Below are 15,606 nucleotides of genomic sequence, written 5' to 3'. Positions count from 1 at the left end.
CTTGGATGTGGATCCTTCCCCGGTTGAACCTCAAATGAGAACCCAGCCCTGGCAACACTGCGCTTGTAGTCTTGCAAAGGACCCAGCTAAGGCAGGACTCCTAACACCCTGAAAATGTGAGATAACATATGTTCTTTTAAGTCTATAGTTTGTCGTAAACTGTTCTACAGCAACCGTTAATACACTTGTTAAGCGACTCTTGTGTTAGGAAGTAAACCACTGGAGGCCAGGGGCCTTTTCATTTTTCATTACTGCCCAGCTGGGTAGATGGCATAGACAGATGAGAGCAGACACTTGCATGAAGAAAAGAAAAATTTAATAAACACCAATTATTAATACTCCATGTGCTGGCAGGAGTACGCAGTTCTTTTTCTCTAAGAGGTAAAGCCACCTTTAGGGACAGGCGTGGCTGTCATGGGATTCAGAAGTTTCCAGATTAAGGCTTTTATGTCCTGTAAGTAGGACAAGTAGCAGGCTTTTTATTTCATCTGCCCAGCAAATATTTCCTCTCCGTCTCATATTCCTTTGGGAGTATGCACCCCACCCTATGCAAAACCATTGGGGCTGACGTAAACCATCCCCTGGCTCCGGCATGAACCTATGGCGTGGCCCTGCCCCATCTGCAAGGTCCACCCTCCTGACCACTGTGATTGTTCAGGATTGCTCACATGACCCAAGTCCGTCCAATCAGAGCCAAACCCAGAAGCTGACATATAAAGCCAGAGCTGTTGGGACCTCCACGTATGCAGGGCCTGACTGGAAAAGCAGCTCACACGAGGAAAGCAATGCTGAGGGATGAAGGGAGAGAGATGCCTCAAGATGCCGCTTGAACCCCTGGATCCAGCAGTGCCTGAAAATCTACCCCCTGGCTTTTTAGTTCAGTGAAAGGAACTCCCGCCTTCTGCCCGCCCCCCCACTCCCATCCCCCCCACCCCCCGACCCCGCTTAATGCCACTTTGGGTGGAGTGTCTATCACGAGCCCTGTTACCCAGGATCTGCCATGAAATCAACGGAGAAGGAATAAGGGGGGGGTCTGATGTCTAGGGGGTGAAATAAAGAGTAAAGAAAAAAAGCTCATCTACATAAATATTTAATAAAATGCCACAGCAGACCACTGAAGAAGAAATCCCGCAGGATTTTAAAAGCTTGTTTAGTCCTTTAGCATTTTCATAGGACTTTTTACAGAAATGGCTTAACAAGCCAAGTTCTTTCAAACAATACAAAAGTATCAAGTGCAAATATTTTAAAGAGTAACGGCACTTAACAGTACTCAACATGGAAACTCTTTAGATTTTCTTCAAAAGTGCCCTTGGCCATAAAGTTAACTTTGGACTCTATTTTTTACCCAGCTCTGCCTGAGAAGCCATTATTGCCAAATGTTGCTGATTTTTCTGATAAAAAGCTAATAAGGCAGAAGAGCTTGATCTGTTTTGCTCTTTCCCCACCTTGTTTCAAATAAGTGAAGATATAAACAGCCTCTCTCATTTTTGAAAAAAAGAAAAAAAAAATCCACAGTTGCCCCAAACTGGGCCCTTGGACACAAGACTGAGTCTTTGGGGTCAAGCTGCCAGGCTGTAGAGGCTCAGGACTGGGCCAAGGTCAAGTCTGCACATTGGGGAGGAAGGGCAAAAGGCAAGGAAGTGCTGAGCCACTGCAGTTCTCTGCTAATTCTCATGTGAGCGTGGGTCAGCCAACAGAACCACAGGACTCATGCAAGAGCAACAAGACCCCCAAAGTGGCCCTTGTGGGATCCTAGGAATACATGAAAAAGCCAGAGGCCACTTCCAAGGAGTGCTTGACCACCCAGCCCCCTTCTGAGTCATAATCCCAAGGGCTGAGTATGATCCACAGCCTTCGAGAAGTGCTTAGAAAAAGCTCTGGCTCCGCTGGGCCGGTCATTCCTGGTAGAGCCCTTCTAAGTCTGCGGACTTCATAGCCAGCTGACAGTCGCCACTGGAGTTTTGTCGTGTCAGAGGTCTGTTTGGTAACAAGAGGAAATGGTTAGCTCTAGGGCCTCTTTGAAGAGCTTTAATTGAGAGTGCACAAAGCTGAATATATGGTATTCTTTGTTGGTTTATTTTTAGCTGCTTCTTGCAACCACACCAGATTTAAGGCTATACCTATTTTATAGATGAGGAAACTCAGGGCAGACTGAGTCAGGGGTAGGGATTATGCCCCTTCCCCCTATTCTAATTTGGGTATTGCAAATGAGCAGTGCATGAAGTTACAAAAACATGCACGGTAAAAGATCTAAAAAAAAGTACAAGACAGACAAGGGGATTTTAATACAACAAAGTAAAAAAGGTCACATTTCAATTAACCTTTAAGAAACTACCACTTATTGAGTTTTGGTGTACTATCAAAGAAGAACATCCATAGTGCTCTGAAAAAGCTTTACCTCCCTTTGCCAGCCACACATTTGTGAGGCTGGGTCTTCAAAACCCAGCTGACGTCTATTAAGGCAGACATTAAAGATATTTGTGAAAGATAGGAGCACCTGAGTGACTCAGTTGGTTAATCATCTGCCTTCAACTCAGGTCATGATCCCAGAGTCCTGGGCTTGAGCCCCAACTGGGGAATCCCTGCCCAGCGGGGAGCCTGCTTCTCCCTCTCCCTCTCCCTCTCCCTCTCCAGCCCCGGGCTTGTGTGCACTTTCTCTCTCTCTCTAACAAATGAATAAAATCTTAAATTAAAAAAAAAAGCTATTTGTGAAACGTAAAACTCAGTCATTTCATTCTATATTGGAAAATATAGTTACTTTTCATAGAGATGTTATTTATATCCCTTTTAAATGAGTATTTTTCAAATTTGTTAATTTCTACTACAGTAATTATTGGTCCATTTAAACCACATGAACAAAACCTTGGGAAGACTCAGTAATTTTAAGAAGGCAAAATGTGTCGAGAACGAAAAGCTTGAGAACCACCACCCAGGTTAAAACAATGGGTCCAGGTGCCTCAGTTGGGAGGACGAGGTGAGCGTAAGGAGATCAAGGACAAAGCTTGGAAATCTTTTTAATCTCTTCATTGACAAACAGGTGGTATTCAGATTTTGTTACTCCTTGTGGTATAGCAGAGCGGGGTTCAGAGGCAGGGAGAGATTTTTGGCTCAGAAGCATCAGCTTCAATAAGCCAAATTTAAGCCAATTATTTCTCCTTTTAACCCCTTTAAGACTGAGAGTGATCAAAACAATTTATAAGGAGCTGGATGTAATTCCAGGGATATCAACCAGGCAATCCTGTGACAACCAGCCCTGAGCTAGTTTAAATTATACCCACTTCACATTTTATTTTCTAACCTGAGTAACAACAGGATAACATTTTGGTAAGAAGTTCAAGGGCTGGTTGCTGGAGTGGTGGGGGGTGGGAGGGATGGGGTGGCTGGGTGATAGACATTGGGGAGGGTATGTGCTATGGTGAGCACTGTGAATTGTACAAGACTGTTGAATCACGGATCTGTACTTCTGAAACTAATAATGCAATATATGTTAAGAAAAAAAAAAGAAGATGGCAGGAGGGGAAGAATGAAGGGGAGTAAGTCGGAGGGGGAGACGAACCATTAGAGACGATGGACTCTGAAAAACAAACTGAGGGTTCTAGAGGGGAGGGGGGTGGGGGGATGGGTTAGCCTGGTGATGGCTATTAAAGAGGGCACATTCTGCGTGGAGCACTGGGTGTTATGCACAAACAATGAATCATGGAACACTACATCAAAAACTAATGATGTAATGTATGGTGATTAACATAACAATAAAAAATTATTAAAAAAAAGTTCAAGGGCTACTCTATAGAAAAACAAAATTCAGGATATTGGTTCTTTTAGCGCAAGGGTTGGCAAATTCTTGGGCCAAATCCAGCCTGCTGCCTGTCTTTGTAAATAAAAGTTTTATTGGAACACAGCCATGCTCACTTGTTTTCTTATTGACTATGTTGCTTTTTGGCTACAGCAGCAGAGTTAAGGAGTTGCAATACGGACCACATGGCCCGCAAAGCCTAAAATATTTATCATCTGGCCCCTTACAGAGATTGTCTGCTGACTCCTGTTTTGGAATCACTTGGAATCTTGGTTAAGAGGTTTTGGAATTAACTGACCTGCATTTAAGTCCCTTCTCTGTTACACTTTGCTTTGGGATTTGGTTTCATTTCCCTGGTCATAGGATGGAGCTAGAACCTGCCTCACAGGGTGGCTGGAGGATTATATGAGCTAAGGCCTGGAAAGTGCATAACAGAGTCCCTGGCCGGAGCAAGTACTTGATGGGTATTAGCCACTATCATCAATTAAGCAAGAGCTTAAAGGAAGCACAATGGAGTCACATCCTACCTGAAACTTAGATTCTACATTCAACAAAGATAAAAAGATAAAAATCAAGCATTAAAAAAAATCATCTCTGAAAATCGCTCAGGAGGGTGGCCCATTATACACAAACTGACTGTCTTACAGTAATTCCAGCATAGCTGGTTTTCCCTCCAGTATTTAAATAGATCACTGTTCCTTCAGCTGAGGCTCCAGATGAAGGGTAGCTGGCGTTTAGGAGCCATAATGTAGGAACAAAATCCATACCATCAAACACAAGATCAAACTCAGTATGGTGACACACTCACATTCTGAAGAGCAGAGAATGAAGATAGACATTGGGAACAGCAGATTCACAGCCCCCTGTATCATCCTGAGATATATGCACGGTGAGTGGAATGGTGGCTCATTATTCTTGTAGCCCCCCGCAAAAAAACACCTTATTTTGAAGTTTTGTAAATTTAATGGCGTCTTTTAAAAGGAATCAATAACAGTTACTTCACATAGCGTTGCCACAACAACAAAATGAGTAATTGTGTGTGGTGGATGATGACAGTATTTTTGTTTGTTTGTTTGAAACTCCATTGTCAATTCTCATTTGGTGTCTGATGTGTATGGAAAACTATACAGAACACCGGCCTCTCACAATTTGACTTCTAGACATCCAACTAGGGTTAGGGTAGTATTTGTGAAAATCTCCCAAATGGTAAAGATTAAATTACTGCATTAACATGTATTTACCTGGGAGGAAACCAGTAGTTGACAAGGCTGGAGACCATGACATAGGACACTATGATTGTCCCCGACATGGCGAGTGATACGAAGCTCAAGCCACAGAGGACACAAAGCAGTGAGAGGCCGCCCACAGAGATGACCAGTCCTAGAGGAGAGCACAGTTAGAAGCATTCAGCTAAAACAAACTGAAAGCTGCCAAATCCCAAGCCACTGGTGTTTATGATAGTTAATCAGATTTTTTAAGTGAGGAGATTTCTCATAAAAATCAGATTTCCAGCATCACTTAAAAAGGAGGTAACCTAACTACCCGAGGGGGCCTCACTGCAAGGCAAACACCCTTTTCCTTGCCTTGGGAGGGGTCAAAGAGCTCAGAACTCCAACCTCATGGCTACAGTGATACAATTTCAGGGACGGACCCTGAAAGGGAAGGAAGTCAGAGAATATAAATAGATGTGCTGCTTTTTCACAAAGATTTACAAAATCCTCGATCTGTGTTTTTCAAAGTGTGGTGGACAACCACTGTATCAGAATTAGATGCCTCAGGAAGGCTTGTGTAAAATTCTGATTTCTGGACCCCACTCCAGAACTACTAAATAACCATCTCTGGATGAGGCCTGGAAGTCTGCATTTTCAAAAAACAAGTAAACTTACACACACTCAAGTTCTAGATTACTTTTCTAAAGGCTTTGTATGTGCTATTCCTGTTTAGAAAGTCTTTTCTTCCCCAAAGGAAACAAAAGTTGTTACATGTCTTTAAATCCTGTCCTCTGTAGAGCTTTGCACAACAGGACCAAAAGTGGCTCCCTTCTCCTAAATTTGCTTTTGCTACAATCCTCTTTCACTCCTCCGCCCATTCATTCATCCGTCCATCTACCCGTCACTATTGACTCAGCAGCTTCTCTGCCAGGCTGTATTTTGCCCATCCGTCGACGATGCCCACCTTCTCCTTCAGGGGTAAATTGCCTTATCCACAGTCCCTTGGGCAGGGAAACAACTCTGGGTGCTCTTAGCTCTGGGAAGCCCTAGGATAAACCAATGACCCAATGGCAACCAGCTCTACGGCCAGCATCTTGTGGTTTGTGATCTGACACGAAAAAGCAAACTGAGCCAATCAGATCTGCCTTCTCAGTAATTTTACCTTGGCAACAAAGGGAGAAGGTGACAGTTGGCAGTGTGACCTCAGGAGGAAAGGTGGAGAAGGGGGAACATTAGTGCCTAGCAAGACACCTGGCATGCAACACATGTTCAATAACAAGGTGTGGAATAAATTGGACTGTTACCATTTGTGCTGAAACCACTCTGTTGTACCATGGGCTCTGCTAAACATTTTATGGGACTCTAACTTTCAATCCCTACCACAACTCTTTGAGACAGTATTATTATTTCCCCAGTTTACATATGAGGAGTTTGAGGTTCAGAGAGGGTAAGTAATTTGTCCAAAAGCACACTGGTGGAGGTAGGATTCTAATGTGGACTCCAAAGTGCCCATCTTGTAACTACTCTGACAATCCACCTCGGTCACTGTGACCTTTTCAGGAACAGGAACATTGGATGAGAGTGGCAGCTACCCAATAAATACCCGTGCCCCTAGCTGAATCATTTTCCAAAGATGCTGAACAGATGAGCAGGATACCTTCCAGTAAAATGACTCCCACAAAAGCAGCCAGGGAGGTAAGCACCACGACGAGCAGGAAGAACCCGACAGGAATGGCTGACATGACCACAAACACCAGCACGGTGAGGGCCATGAAAGGGTGCCTGTCCAGGTACTGCCCCATCGGAGACTTCATGAAGGCAACCACCTGCAGGCAAGGGAGAAAGAGCCAGGACTGAACACCATGTCTGAACCCCAGGCTGATGGATCCACCTGGGCTACAGGAAGTATAACTAGAGGCTAGAAAGTTGGAGGGCTCGTAAGGAACATAACAAGTCAACACTAACAATTCTCCCATGGCATGAGTCACCCTGGCAACAACTTAAGGCAGCGGTAGACAGATAGCAAGTTTGTGGGTCCCACCCAACCTCAAGTCTTGTGAAAGGAGGAAAGACCCTGGTCATGTTTCTAACACTTCACACACACCCTCCCAAGGGGCCCTCGGCACGTGTGCACATGGGTGTAACGTCCACACGATTTATCTCCTACTGCATGCTGAGGTTTCAGAGCCACGGCCACCGAGGCACATAGAGGTTAAGTCCTCGCTACTTGGCATCACCTGGGAGCTTGTTATAAGCTCAACATCTCAAGCTCTGCCCCAGACCTGCTAAATCAGGTGATTTTTAATGAGCCCCAGGTGACCTGTATACACATGAAAGTCTGAGAAAGGAATGGGACTTGCCTAGAGTCACACAGCTTCCAGGTGGCAAAATCTAGGCCCTCAAAGATGAATTTTTTCACTCTAAACGTCAAATGCTTGCAATGGCTGCCACCTTGTTAGGAAAAAATGCTTGCATGTCGTCAACGTGGATACCACAGTGAGGCCACAGCCTGATGACTACTGCAGGCTTAATGAACAAGCTATCTTCCTTCATTAGGCAAGAGAGTTTGTTGATCTGGCTCAGTGGGGGAGGGCTGCTTTACGCAGAGCTGGCCCTAGAAAATCCACAAGGATGGCCTCCCCCCGTCTTCTTAAGCCCCATTCCGTTTCTCTCCTCACTACTGACACGTTAGCTCCTGTTGTCTTAAAGGTTCCATCATTCCAGAACTTTTCCCCATCAAAACCTTCATAGACATTGGGGAGGGTATGTGCTATGGTGAGCGCTGGGAATTGTGCAAGACTGTTGAATCACAGACCTGTACTTCTGAAACAAATAATACATTATATGTTAAAATAAAAAAAAAAAGAAGATAGCAGGAGGGGAAGAATGAAGGGGGGGAATCGGAGGGGGAGAAGAACCATGAGAGACTATGGACTCTGAAAAGCAAACTGAGAGTTCTAGAGCGGAGGGGGGTGGGGGGATGGGTTAGCCTGGTGATGGGTATTAAAGAGGGCACGTTCTACATGGAGCACTGGGTGTAATGCACGAACAATGAATCATGGAACACTACATCAAAAACTAATGATGTAATGTATGGTGATTAACATAACATCATAAAAAAAAAATACTTCCCAGGTCTCATTCCTTAAGGCCTTATAGCAGCTGAAATGAAGAGGAAATTCAAGCTATGGCGATCACGGGTACCACTACCCAAAACACACGTGCCTCCTGGTGACTCCAATGGTGGGAATCTGGGGGCCAGCTGGAAGACATGAGGGTTTTGTAGTTCAAGGTGATGGTGATCAAAGTGCAGGGTTCATGCTGCTTAAGTAGAAAAGGCTGTTGTTCCAAGAAGCCACTGCCATCGGCCTTGGGGCTTCAGCATTGCCTCCTTAGGAGAATCTCTAGGCCTGACAAATTTCACTTCCAATCAGGCCACAAAAATGAAACAAAACAAAACAAAACGTGGCACAATGCCCACCAGCTATACTGCCTCTAGCTACTCCTGAGAAAAGCTACCAGACTTGGCTATTCAACTTCTCTAGCCAGAGATGACTATACTAGGAATGCCTGGCTCAGATAATCAGAACCCAATGAGACTCTCCTGTTAAGGCAGCTGAAGGTGAGCAAGGAGGGGTCACGGGAGCGGGGCTGGTCCCTGGAGCTGTCCTAAGTCTTGATTGCTTTCTGGCTCTAAAGTCCGCATGTATTCTTAGTAAAACCACCCAGGCATCCTCTGACAGACTGAACTGTTCTCTCTGGTCCTTACCATCAAGAGACCCAGTAACCACAGTGGGGAGCAGATGAGGCTGGAACACTCGAAGGCCAGGCTTATGAATTTACACCCGGACCCCCCAGCATAACAACCACATGTGGCTACTGCACACCTAAAATGTGGCTAGTGTCACCGATGAACTGGATTTTTCACTTTAATTTCTATTTAAAAACTGAGAGATGCTTCAGTCACTGGAATGTTTTGAATTACATTTCAAATTAGGTATGTTTCAAATAAGTTTTTCAAATGTAAGTTTTATGAAATCTGAAGAGAGAGAAAGTATTTTCAATGGAAATTTAGTATCTGAATTGAGACTTGCACTAAATCTATTAAAAAATGTAAACTATCTCATTGCTAATTTTTAATATTATTACATGTTGAAGTTATATTGTTCTGGATATACTGTGTTATATAAAATATATTGCTAAAATTAATTTTAGCCTGTGTTTTCTAAGATAGTCTCCCATTTCCCCAAAGTCCCGGCAGGTCTCAGTATTCGTCTGCTTAAGCTATTTCGAGCGGGTTTCTGACTCTCTCAGCCTATGTCAATGAAGACTTGACATTCCAGAGGCTTCCTAGAAGAAATTATGGAGTTGTTTCACAAACACTCCATGTAGAAGCCCATCTGGTCTTTTCTGGAATTTCAAGGGCCTATTAACTCTGAGGAAAGGTTAAAAATTATCTGGGGGAAAGAAAGTACCTAAATATCCCAGAAACAAGGGGATGTTTATGTAAATTATGGTTATGTCAATCTGATGGAAGGTTCTACTACCAAGCAACTGTTCGGAAGACCTAAGATTCAATATAGAAAAACACCAATATGCAATATTAAACAAAAATAAAAATACAGGACTATATCTGCCATAATTACAACCATTACATACTGAAGGGGCCTACTACTACTAATAATCACCATCAATGGATTTGTTACTGATGGGTTTACAGGTGATTTGCTTTCCTTTTTCCTCAATATTACTGAGTTAACACAACTCACATTAATTAACATAATACAAAATTTTAAAAGAAACTACTCTACCTTAGGACTATCCAAAGAACATCAGGGCTTAGCTGATAATCTGTCCCATCACTCTGGGAGTTGGCTGGCCTAGAAGTTATCCAGCCCAAATCTATTCCAATGACCATGACTGAGGATCTACAACAACGAAGTAAAGAAATGCCAAGAAACCCAAGTTCATATGCTTTGAAATGTCTACTTCAGAATGTAGACATGAATATTAAATAAGATGTACCAAATGCCTAACACAGTGCTTGGCATATAGTAAGTGCTCAATCAGGGTTCATCAATCTACCGTCAATCCCTATTACTTGCAGATTCTATATTTGCAAATTCACCTACTCACCAAAATTTATTTGAAGCTCCAAAATCAATATTTGTGGTGCTTTCAAGAACATGTACAGAGCATGGGAAAATTTAAGTCACCTGAAACACATGTTCTCAGCTGAGGTCAACTAGGCAATGCTCTTATTTCAGCTCTTTAAACAACTATGCTTTCCAAGGTATATTTAGTGCCACCTTTTCTCGTATCTTATATTTTTTGTTGGTCATTTAACCATTTAAAATAGCAGAAGTACTATCTTGTGTTCTTCACCCTTCATAAGGGTGTGATCCGCCTTAAGAGGAAATAGGTGTGTTAGATAAGCTTTGTTCAGGCAAGAGCTATAGCGCTATTGGCCATGAGTTTAACGTTAATGAATCAACAACATATACTAAATAAGTTGTTTTTAAACAGAAATACACATACAACAGTGTATATACTTACCAGTTGATGAAAATGTTGTGACCAGAAATTTGCCAGTCCCTAATCCTGTATTCCCCTAGGAGACATTATTCAGCAGTTGTTTGAGGTGCCCCCAGAGAACATAACTAACACATATAATGAGAACCAAACGCACATGCAGATAAGCAGGACCTTTCTTACTAAGCTAACTTTTAGTAACAAGAGTCTCAGCCTGCTGACTAGAAAGCTGCTTGGCCAATTTAAAAATAGCTTGCTAACACTACAAAGAGGGCCAGAGGCATTTTGGGACAAGTCCAGGAAAGATCTCTATAGAGTATATTTCTCTAGACTGCAAAGTCCCGTCTCTTCAAATAGACCCGAGGGGAACCATGCTGTCCAATACAAAAAAATAGATCACAAACCAGTTCATTTTGTTACACGCACTTACGTATTTTATGGGTATTTTGTATAGGAAAAAAACGTCTAGAGGGAAATACAACAAAATGTTAGTATTATCTCTGAGAGCTGTTTTTTTCCCCTGACAAAATGCTTAATGACATATAGAAGAAAGAAAGATAAAAATTTGAGAAAGTAGAATATGCTATCTCAAGCCCCATTGCCCCAGAATGGCTACTAAACACCTGAAAAATGGCTAATTCAAATGGAAATGTGTCGTTAAGTGTAAAATATTCACTGGATTTTGAAGACTTATTACAAAAAAGAATACAGAACATCTCAATAACTTTTTTCATTAATAACTTTATGATTACATATTGAAATGATATTTAGATATATTTGGCTAAATAAATTTTACCCACTTTTTACATTTCAAATGTGGCTACTAGAAAATTTTAAATTACATATGTGGTTCATATCATACTTCTATTGGACGCTGAGGTTCTAGTGGAAAACTGGACTCAAATTCTAAAGTTGGCTTTAGCCCCTCAGTCTCAGGTAACAGGGCAAAATTCACAAGAAAACAAAACAAAAAAGTATGGTATCTGTGGTACAGACTGAGACCCACCCTCTATATCCAGCTAAAGAACTACATCTACCCCGAGGGTAGACATGCAACTAAATTCTAGTCTACGAGATGTAATTGGAAGTGCTGTGTGTGACTTCCAGGAAGTCACCTTAAATTAGAGGTGGCTTGTAAGTCTTTCTCCCTTTTCCTCCTCCATCCTTATTACCTGGAATGTGAATACAATGGCTGATGCTTTAGCAGCCATCTTGGATAATGAGTTTGAAGATCACAATTTAGACACCATGGCAGGGTGGTGAATTACAAAGATTCCTGACCAAATTTCTCCCACTTCAGAGAGAAATAACCTTCTATGGTGTTTAAGCTGCTGTTATTTTGGGATTTTCCATTACATAGCCTGATTGGAAACTGACCTTTGAGTTATTCTGGATGGATTCTATCAGCAAAGACAGCTTCTTCTGCAGCTCCTGCAAGTCCTTTGAGGTACTCGGGGGCTCCTCTTTTGCCATCCTGAAACCCACTCCGGTCTCTTTAGGGATTAATGCTTCTACCATTAAGCTGTCCAGGGCAGGGCGCAGTCGAATCTCTCATGTCACCCAGTCTCTTGCTGTCACTGGTGAAACAGAAAGTACCCTGAACCATTAGTAGTATTCACCCAGCTAGTTCAACAAAAGCTTCTAGTATCCTCACACAATAGGTGGAGGGTGGATTGGCAATATCTATCAGAATTTCTAAGTGCACACGCCTTCATCCAACAACTTATTTTCTAGGAATCTGAAGGAAATAATCAAATAGGTATATCAAAACATACAAAAAGGATGTGCAGTGCAATTCTATGTATAGAATATAATAAACAGCAAAACACTGGAAAGAAGCTAACGGTCCATTAGTAGGAAATTGGTTAACGATAAATTCATAAAATGGAGTATCGCATAGTCATTAAAATGATAATGTAGACATCTAGTTAGTGACATGAACATGTCCATAAGTGAAAAAAATTATAAGATATCCCATATGGTTACATAAATGTATTTTATGTTTATATTCCATAGTAAAAGACCTAGAAGGATATATATATAGATCATTTAATACCAAAATGTTAATGGTATTATCTCTGGGGACTTATGTTTATTTTTTTAGCCTGACAAACTGCTGCAAAGAATATGGTAGAACTTCTTAAAAAAAAAAAAAAAAAAGAACAGAGTAGAAAGCTGAATACACCATTTCAAGTCCCATTGCCTTTTTTCCCCCCAGAAAGCCTTTCTTAAATAGTGATGGTGGCCAATTTCTTTATTTACTACCCACACTAAACAGGTTGGCTTCCAACCACATAAATCATTCTCTATTTTCCTGTAAGTCTCCACTTAATGGGTTAGGTGTCTCAAGGGCGGACTAAGCCACAGTTATACTCTGTGACTCAAAAGCCTTTAATTTCCAGGACTGTCCTAAGTTCATGTTAAAAACCAATTTGTTCAATAAGATATTTTTTAACCCCTGTTGGATTTTCATATAAACGAATATATCGTTCTTATTTTATATTTCCCAGAACTGTAGGGTTGAACACAATTTCTCCCTTAGAAATGACCTGACTACTGATAATAAAAAAGCCTCAGAGATCCTGTCACAGTGGCCAAAATTAACTGAGTGATGTTGACATCTGTTTACCATGTTGACTATACCACATGGTAATTATGTGAGTTAAGGGGGAGGAGTTTTTACTAACTAGACCCTATAGGGTCTAGAACGCAGATTAAAGTACATTTTCATCACCCCAGCTAGAGAGCCTCTGCTACAACCCCCTCTGTCAAACAGGAACCCTTTGGACAGGAAAGAACTAACCCCTCCACAGCCATATTCTGTCTTTGAAGCTGCAACTGGCACAGATCTTGGATTTGGGACGTTCCCAGGATATAGCTCCCCTAATCTCATCTCTGCAGCAAGCAGATACAAGCCCAGCTCCCCTTACAGGTCTTCAGAGGCCTAGGGAACCCAAGGGCCACCCAGACCGGTTTGGGGAGTCCGATGGGAACGAACCTGGGTAGAATGCCATGGGCCACAGCCGTCAAATACATCCACCTGCCTACCAATCCCCAGACCCCCTTGTCACTCACTCTACAGAGGAGGTCTCCCCAGGAACTGAGAAGTCTCTGGAGGGGAGGCAGCAACCCCTTAAACCCCGCGCGGCCCGCAAGTTCCCCGCCTTCTCCGCTCCCTCCAGGCTGATCCCCAAGATCACTGGCCAACTCGCCGCTCCCGGGACTAACGGCCACCCCGACCGTTCCTGCTGGAAGGGAGAGGCGGCGCAACACTTGTTGGGGGAAAGGAATGCTCCGCGGCTCGGGCCTACCCAGGCCGCCCCCTCCCCATCTGCTTCCAGTCTCTCGGCCTTCGAAAACGCGAAGGGGAGCCTCCAGACGCCCAGCTTAGGGATCCATGGGTAGAGGGGAAGAGGAAGGGAGGCAGGTGGAGAGGAGGTTCCGCGCACGGAGGCTGAGAAAGGGGGGTTCACGCGGGAGTGGAGTCATTAATTTGGGGAGAAGCGTCCACCTTTGTTACTTGGAGCGCCCCACTCTGCAGTGAAAGGGGTTCCCTCGGTATAGAAGAGAGACCTGTGGGAAGGAGTGTACCCATTTTCATTAATCCTGGGGAGAGGGTTTGGAGACTCCCCCGCCAAGTTTTCCAAAAAGGGTCAGGGTCTCCGGGGTGGGATGGGGCTGGCAACCCTTTTACCAAATCTAATGGTGGGTGTGAGGGTGTGTGAGAGCGTGCGTGCGCTCCCAGCCCGTCTTGAGGACTCGAAGGGGTAAGACTTCCCTTTATACTAAACTGCGGACAGAGGGCCACAGCGCAGGACACCCATTGCCTGCTCAACCTACGCCCGGCGCCCCTCCATTTGCCCCTCCCTTGTGAGGGGGTCTAGCCAGCCCGGGCATGCTGTACCCAAGCAACCAAGCTGCGAGCTCACCGGTCCTGGCTGCCGCGCTCACCAGGGTCTGCAGGCGGAGAGGAGGGAGGCAGGGGGAGGAGGAAGAGAAGGGAAGAACTCTCGTGGGCAAGGGCGGGAGCGGGACCCTGTTTCCTGCCCCGCCCAGGCTGCCGCCTTCCCCCGCCTCCGCCTCCCCCCCTTCCTTCGCCCCGCCCCTTACTCCGCCCCTCGCCTGCCCGCGTCTCTTACAGCTGGGCTGGGCTCGGCTCTCCCCGCCCACGGCTGGAGGGAGCCGGCGAGGGCGCACAGAGGCCTGTGGCCGCGCGCTCCGCGAAGCGCACTCTCCCCCCGCCCCTCCCCCCCCCCCCCCGGCATCTTGGAGCCACCCTGACAGGCCCTGAATAGTTTACAAATGAGAAAACTGAGGCCCGTCCTACACCCTTGGCTTGAAGTGAGAGTGCCCAGGCCACCGCCGAGACAGGTGGACTGGCCTCTGAGCACGGGATTGCGCAGCGTCTTAGGGCTTCCCCTGCCTAAATACCTACACCTGAACCACCTCTTCTGGAAACATTCCTGGAGCCCAGGACATCCAAGGATGAGGTACGGCCTTGACCGGCAGGTTTTAGCCATTACTTCTCACGCAGATATCATGAGCCAGCGAGACTCTTAAAGATGGGTGAGGTTATTTTCTCCATTTTTTTATAATTGAAAAAGTCTAAACCCAAGTCCCTCAGTTCCACGTCAGAGCCGGACACATGTTCCCTGGTCCCAAATCCAGCCCATAGAGTAGGGTTTCTCAATGGCAGCTCTATTGACATTTTGGGCGGGAAAATTTTGTTTTGAGGGGATGACCCTGTGTTTTGTAGAATGTTTAGCAGCGTCCCTGACCTCGACCCACTAGATGCCAGTAGTCATTCCCTCCCTCCCAGTTGTGACAACCAAAAATGTCCCCAAACACTGCCAAATGCCCTGTGAGGGGGCACAATCTTCTTGTTAAGAACCACTGTTCCTGTTAAGAACCATAGGGGTGCCTGGGTGGTGCAGTTGGTTAAGCATCTGCCTTTGGCTCTGGTAGTGATCCCAGGGTGCTGGGATCGAGCCCCGCCTCTGGCTCCCTGCTTGGGGAGGGGGAGGGTCTGCTTCCTCTCCCTTTCCCCCTCCCCGCGCACACTCTCTCTCT

The 15,606-nt window shown here is 44.6% G+C and overlaps 1 protein-coding gene across 4 annotated transcripts; it reads right to left on the bottom strand.

Annotated features, from left to right (window-relative positions):
• Positions 1 to 940: 940 nt before the first annotated feature.
• Positions 941 to 14,601, bottom strand: TMEM159 (transmembrane protein 159). Of its 4 annotated transcripts, none has more exons than XM_027612171.1 (5): positions 14,466 to 14,601; positions 11,914 to 12,113; positions 6,662 to 6,830; positions 5,035 to 5,173; positions 941 to 1,977 (listed from the first exon to the last, which is right to left on the bottom strand). In XM_027612171.1, exons 2-5 carry the CDS (start codon positions 12,052 to 12,054, stop codon positions 1,896 to 1,898), a joined length of 531 nt encoding a protein of 176 aa, XP_027467972.1. In that variant the 5' UTR covers positions 12,055 to 12,113; positions 14,466 to 14,601; the 3' UTR covers positions 941 to 1,895. The 4 variants fall into 4 exon arrangements, with proteins under 4 accessions (XP_027467972.1, XP_027467974.1, XP_027467973.1 ...); XM_027612173.1 differs by lacking the exon at positions 14,466 to 14,601 and adding an exon at positions 13,612 to 13,733; XM_027612172.1 differs by lacking the exon at positions 14,466 to 14,601 and adding an exon at positions 13,535 to 13,690.
• Positions 14,602 to 15,606: the final 1,005 nt, after the last annotated feature.

The sequence above is a fragment of the Zalophus californianus genome, chromosome 10, assembly GCF_009762305.2.
Source record: "Zalophus californianus isolate mZalCal1 chromosome 10, mZalCal1.pri.v2, whole genome shotgun sequence".
Lineage (NCBI taxonomy): Eukaryota > Metazoa > Chordata > Mammalia > Carnivora > Otariidae > Zalophus > Zalophus californianus.
This window is presented reverse-complemented; position numbering and strand designations above follow the sequence as displayed.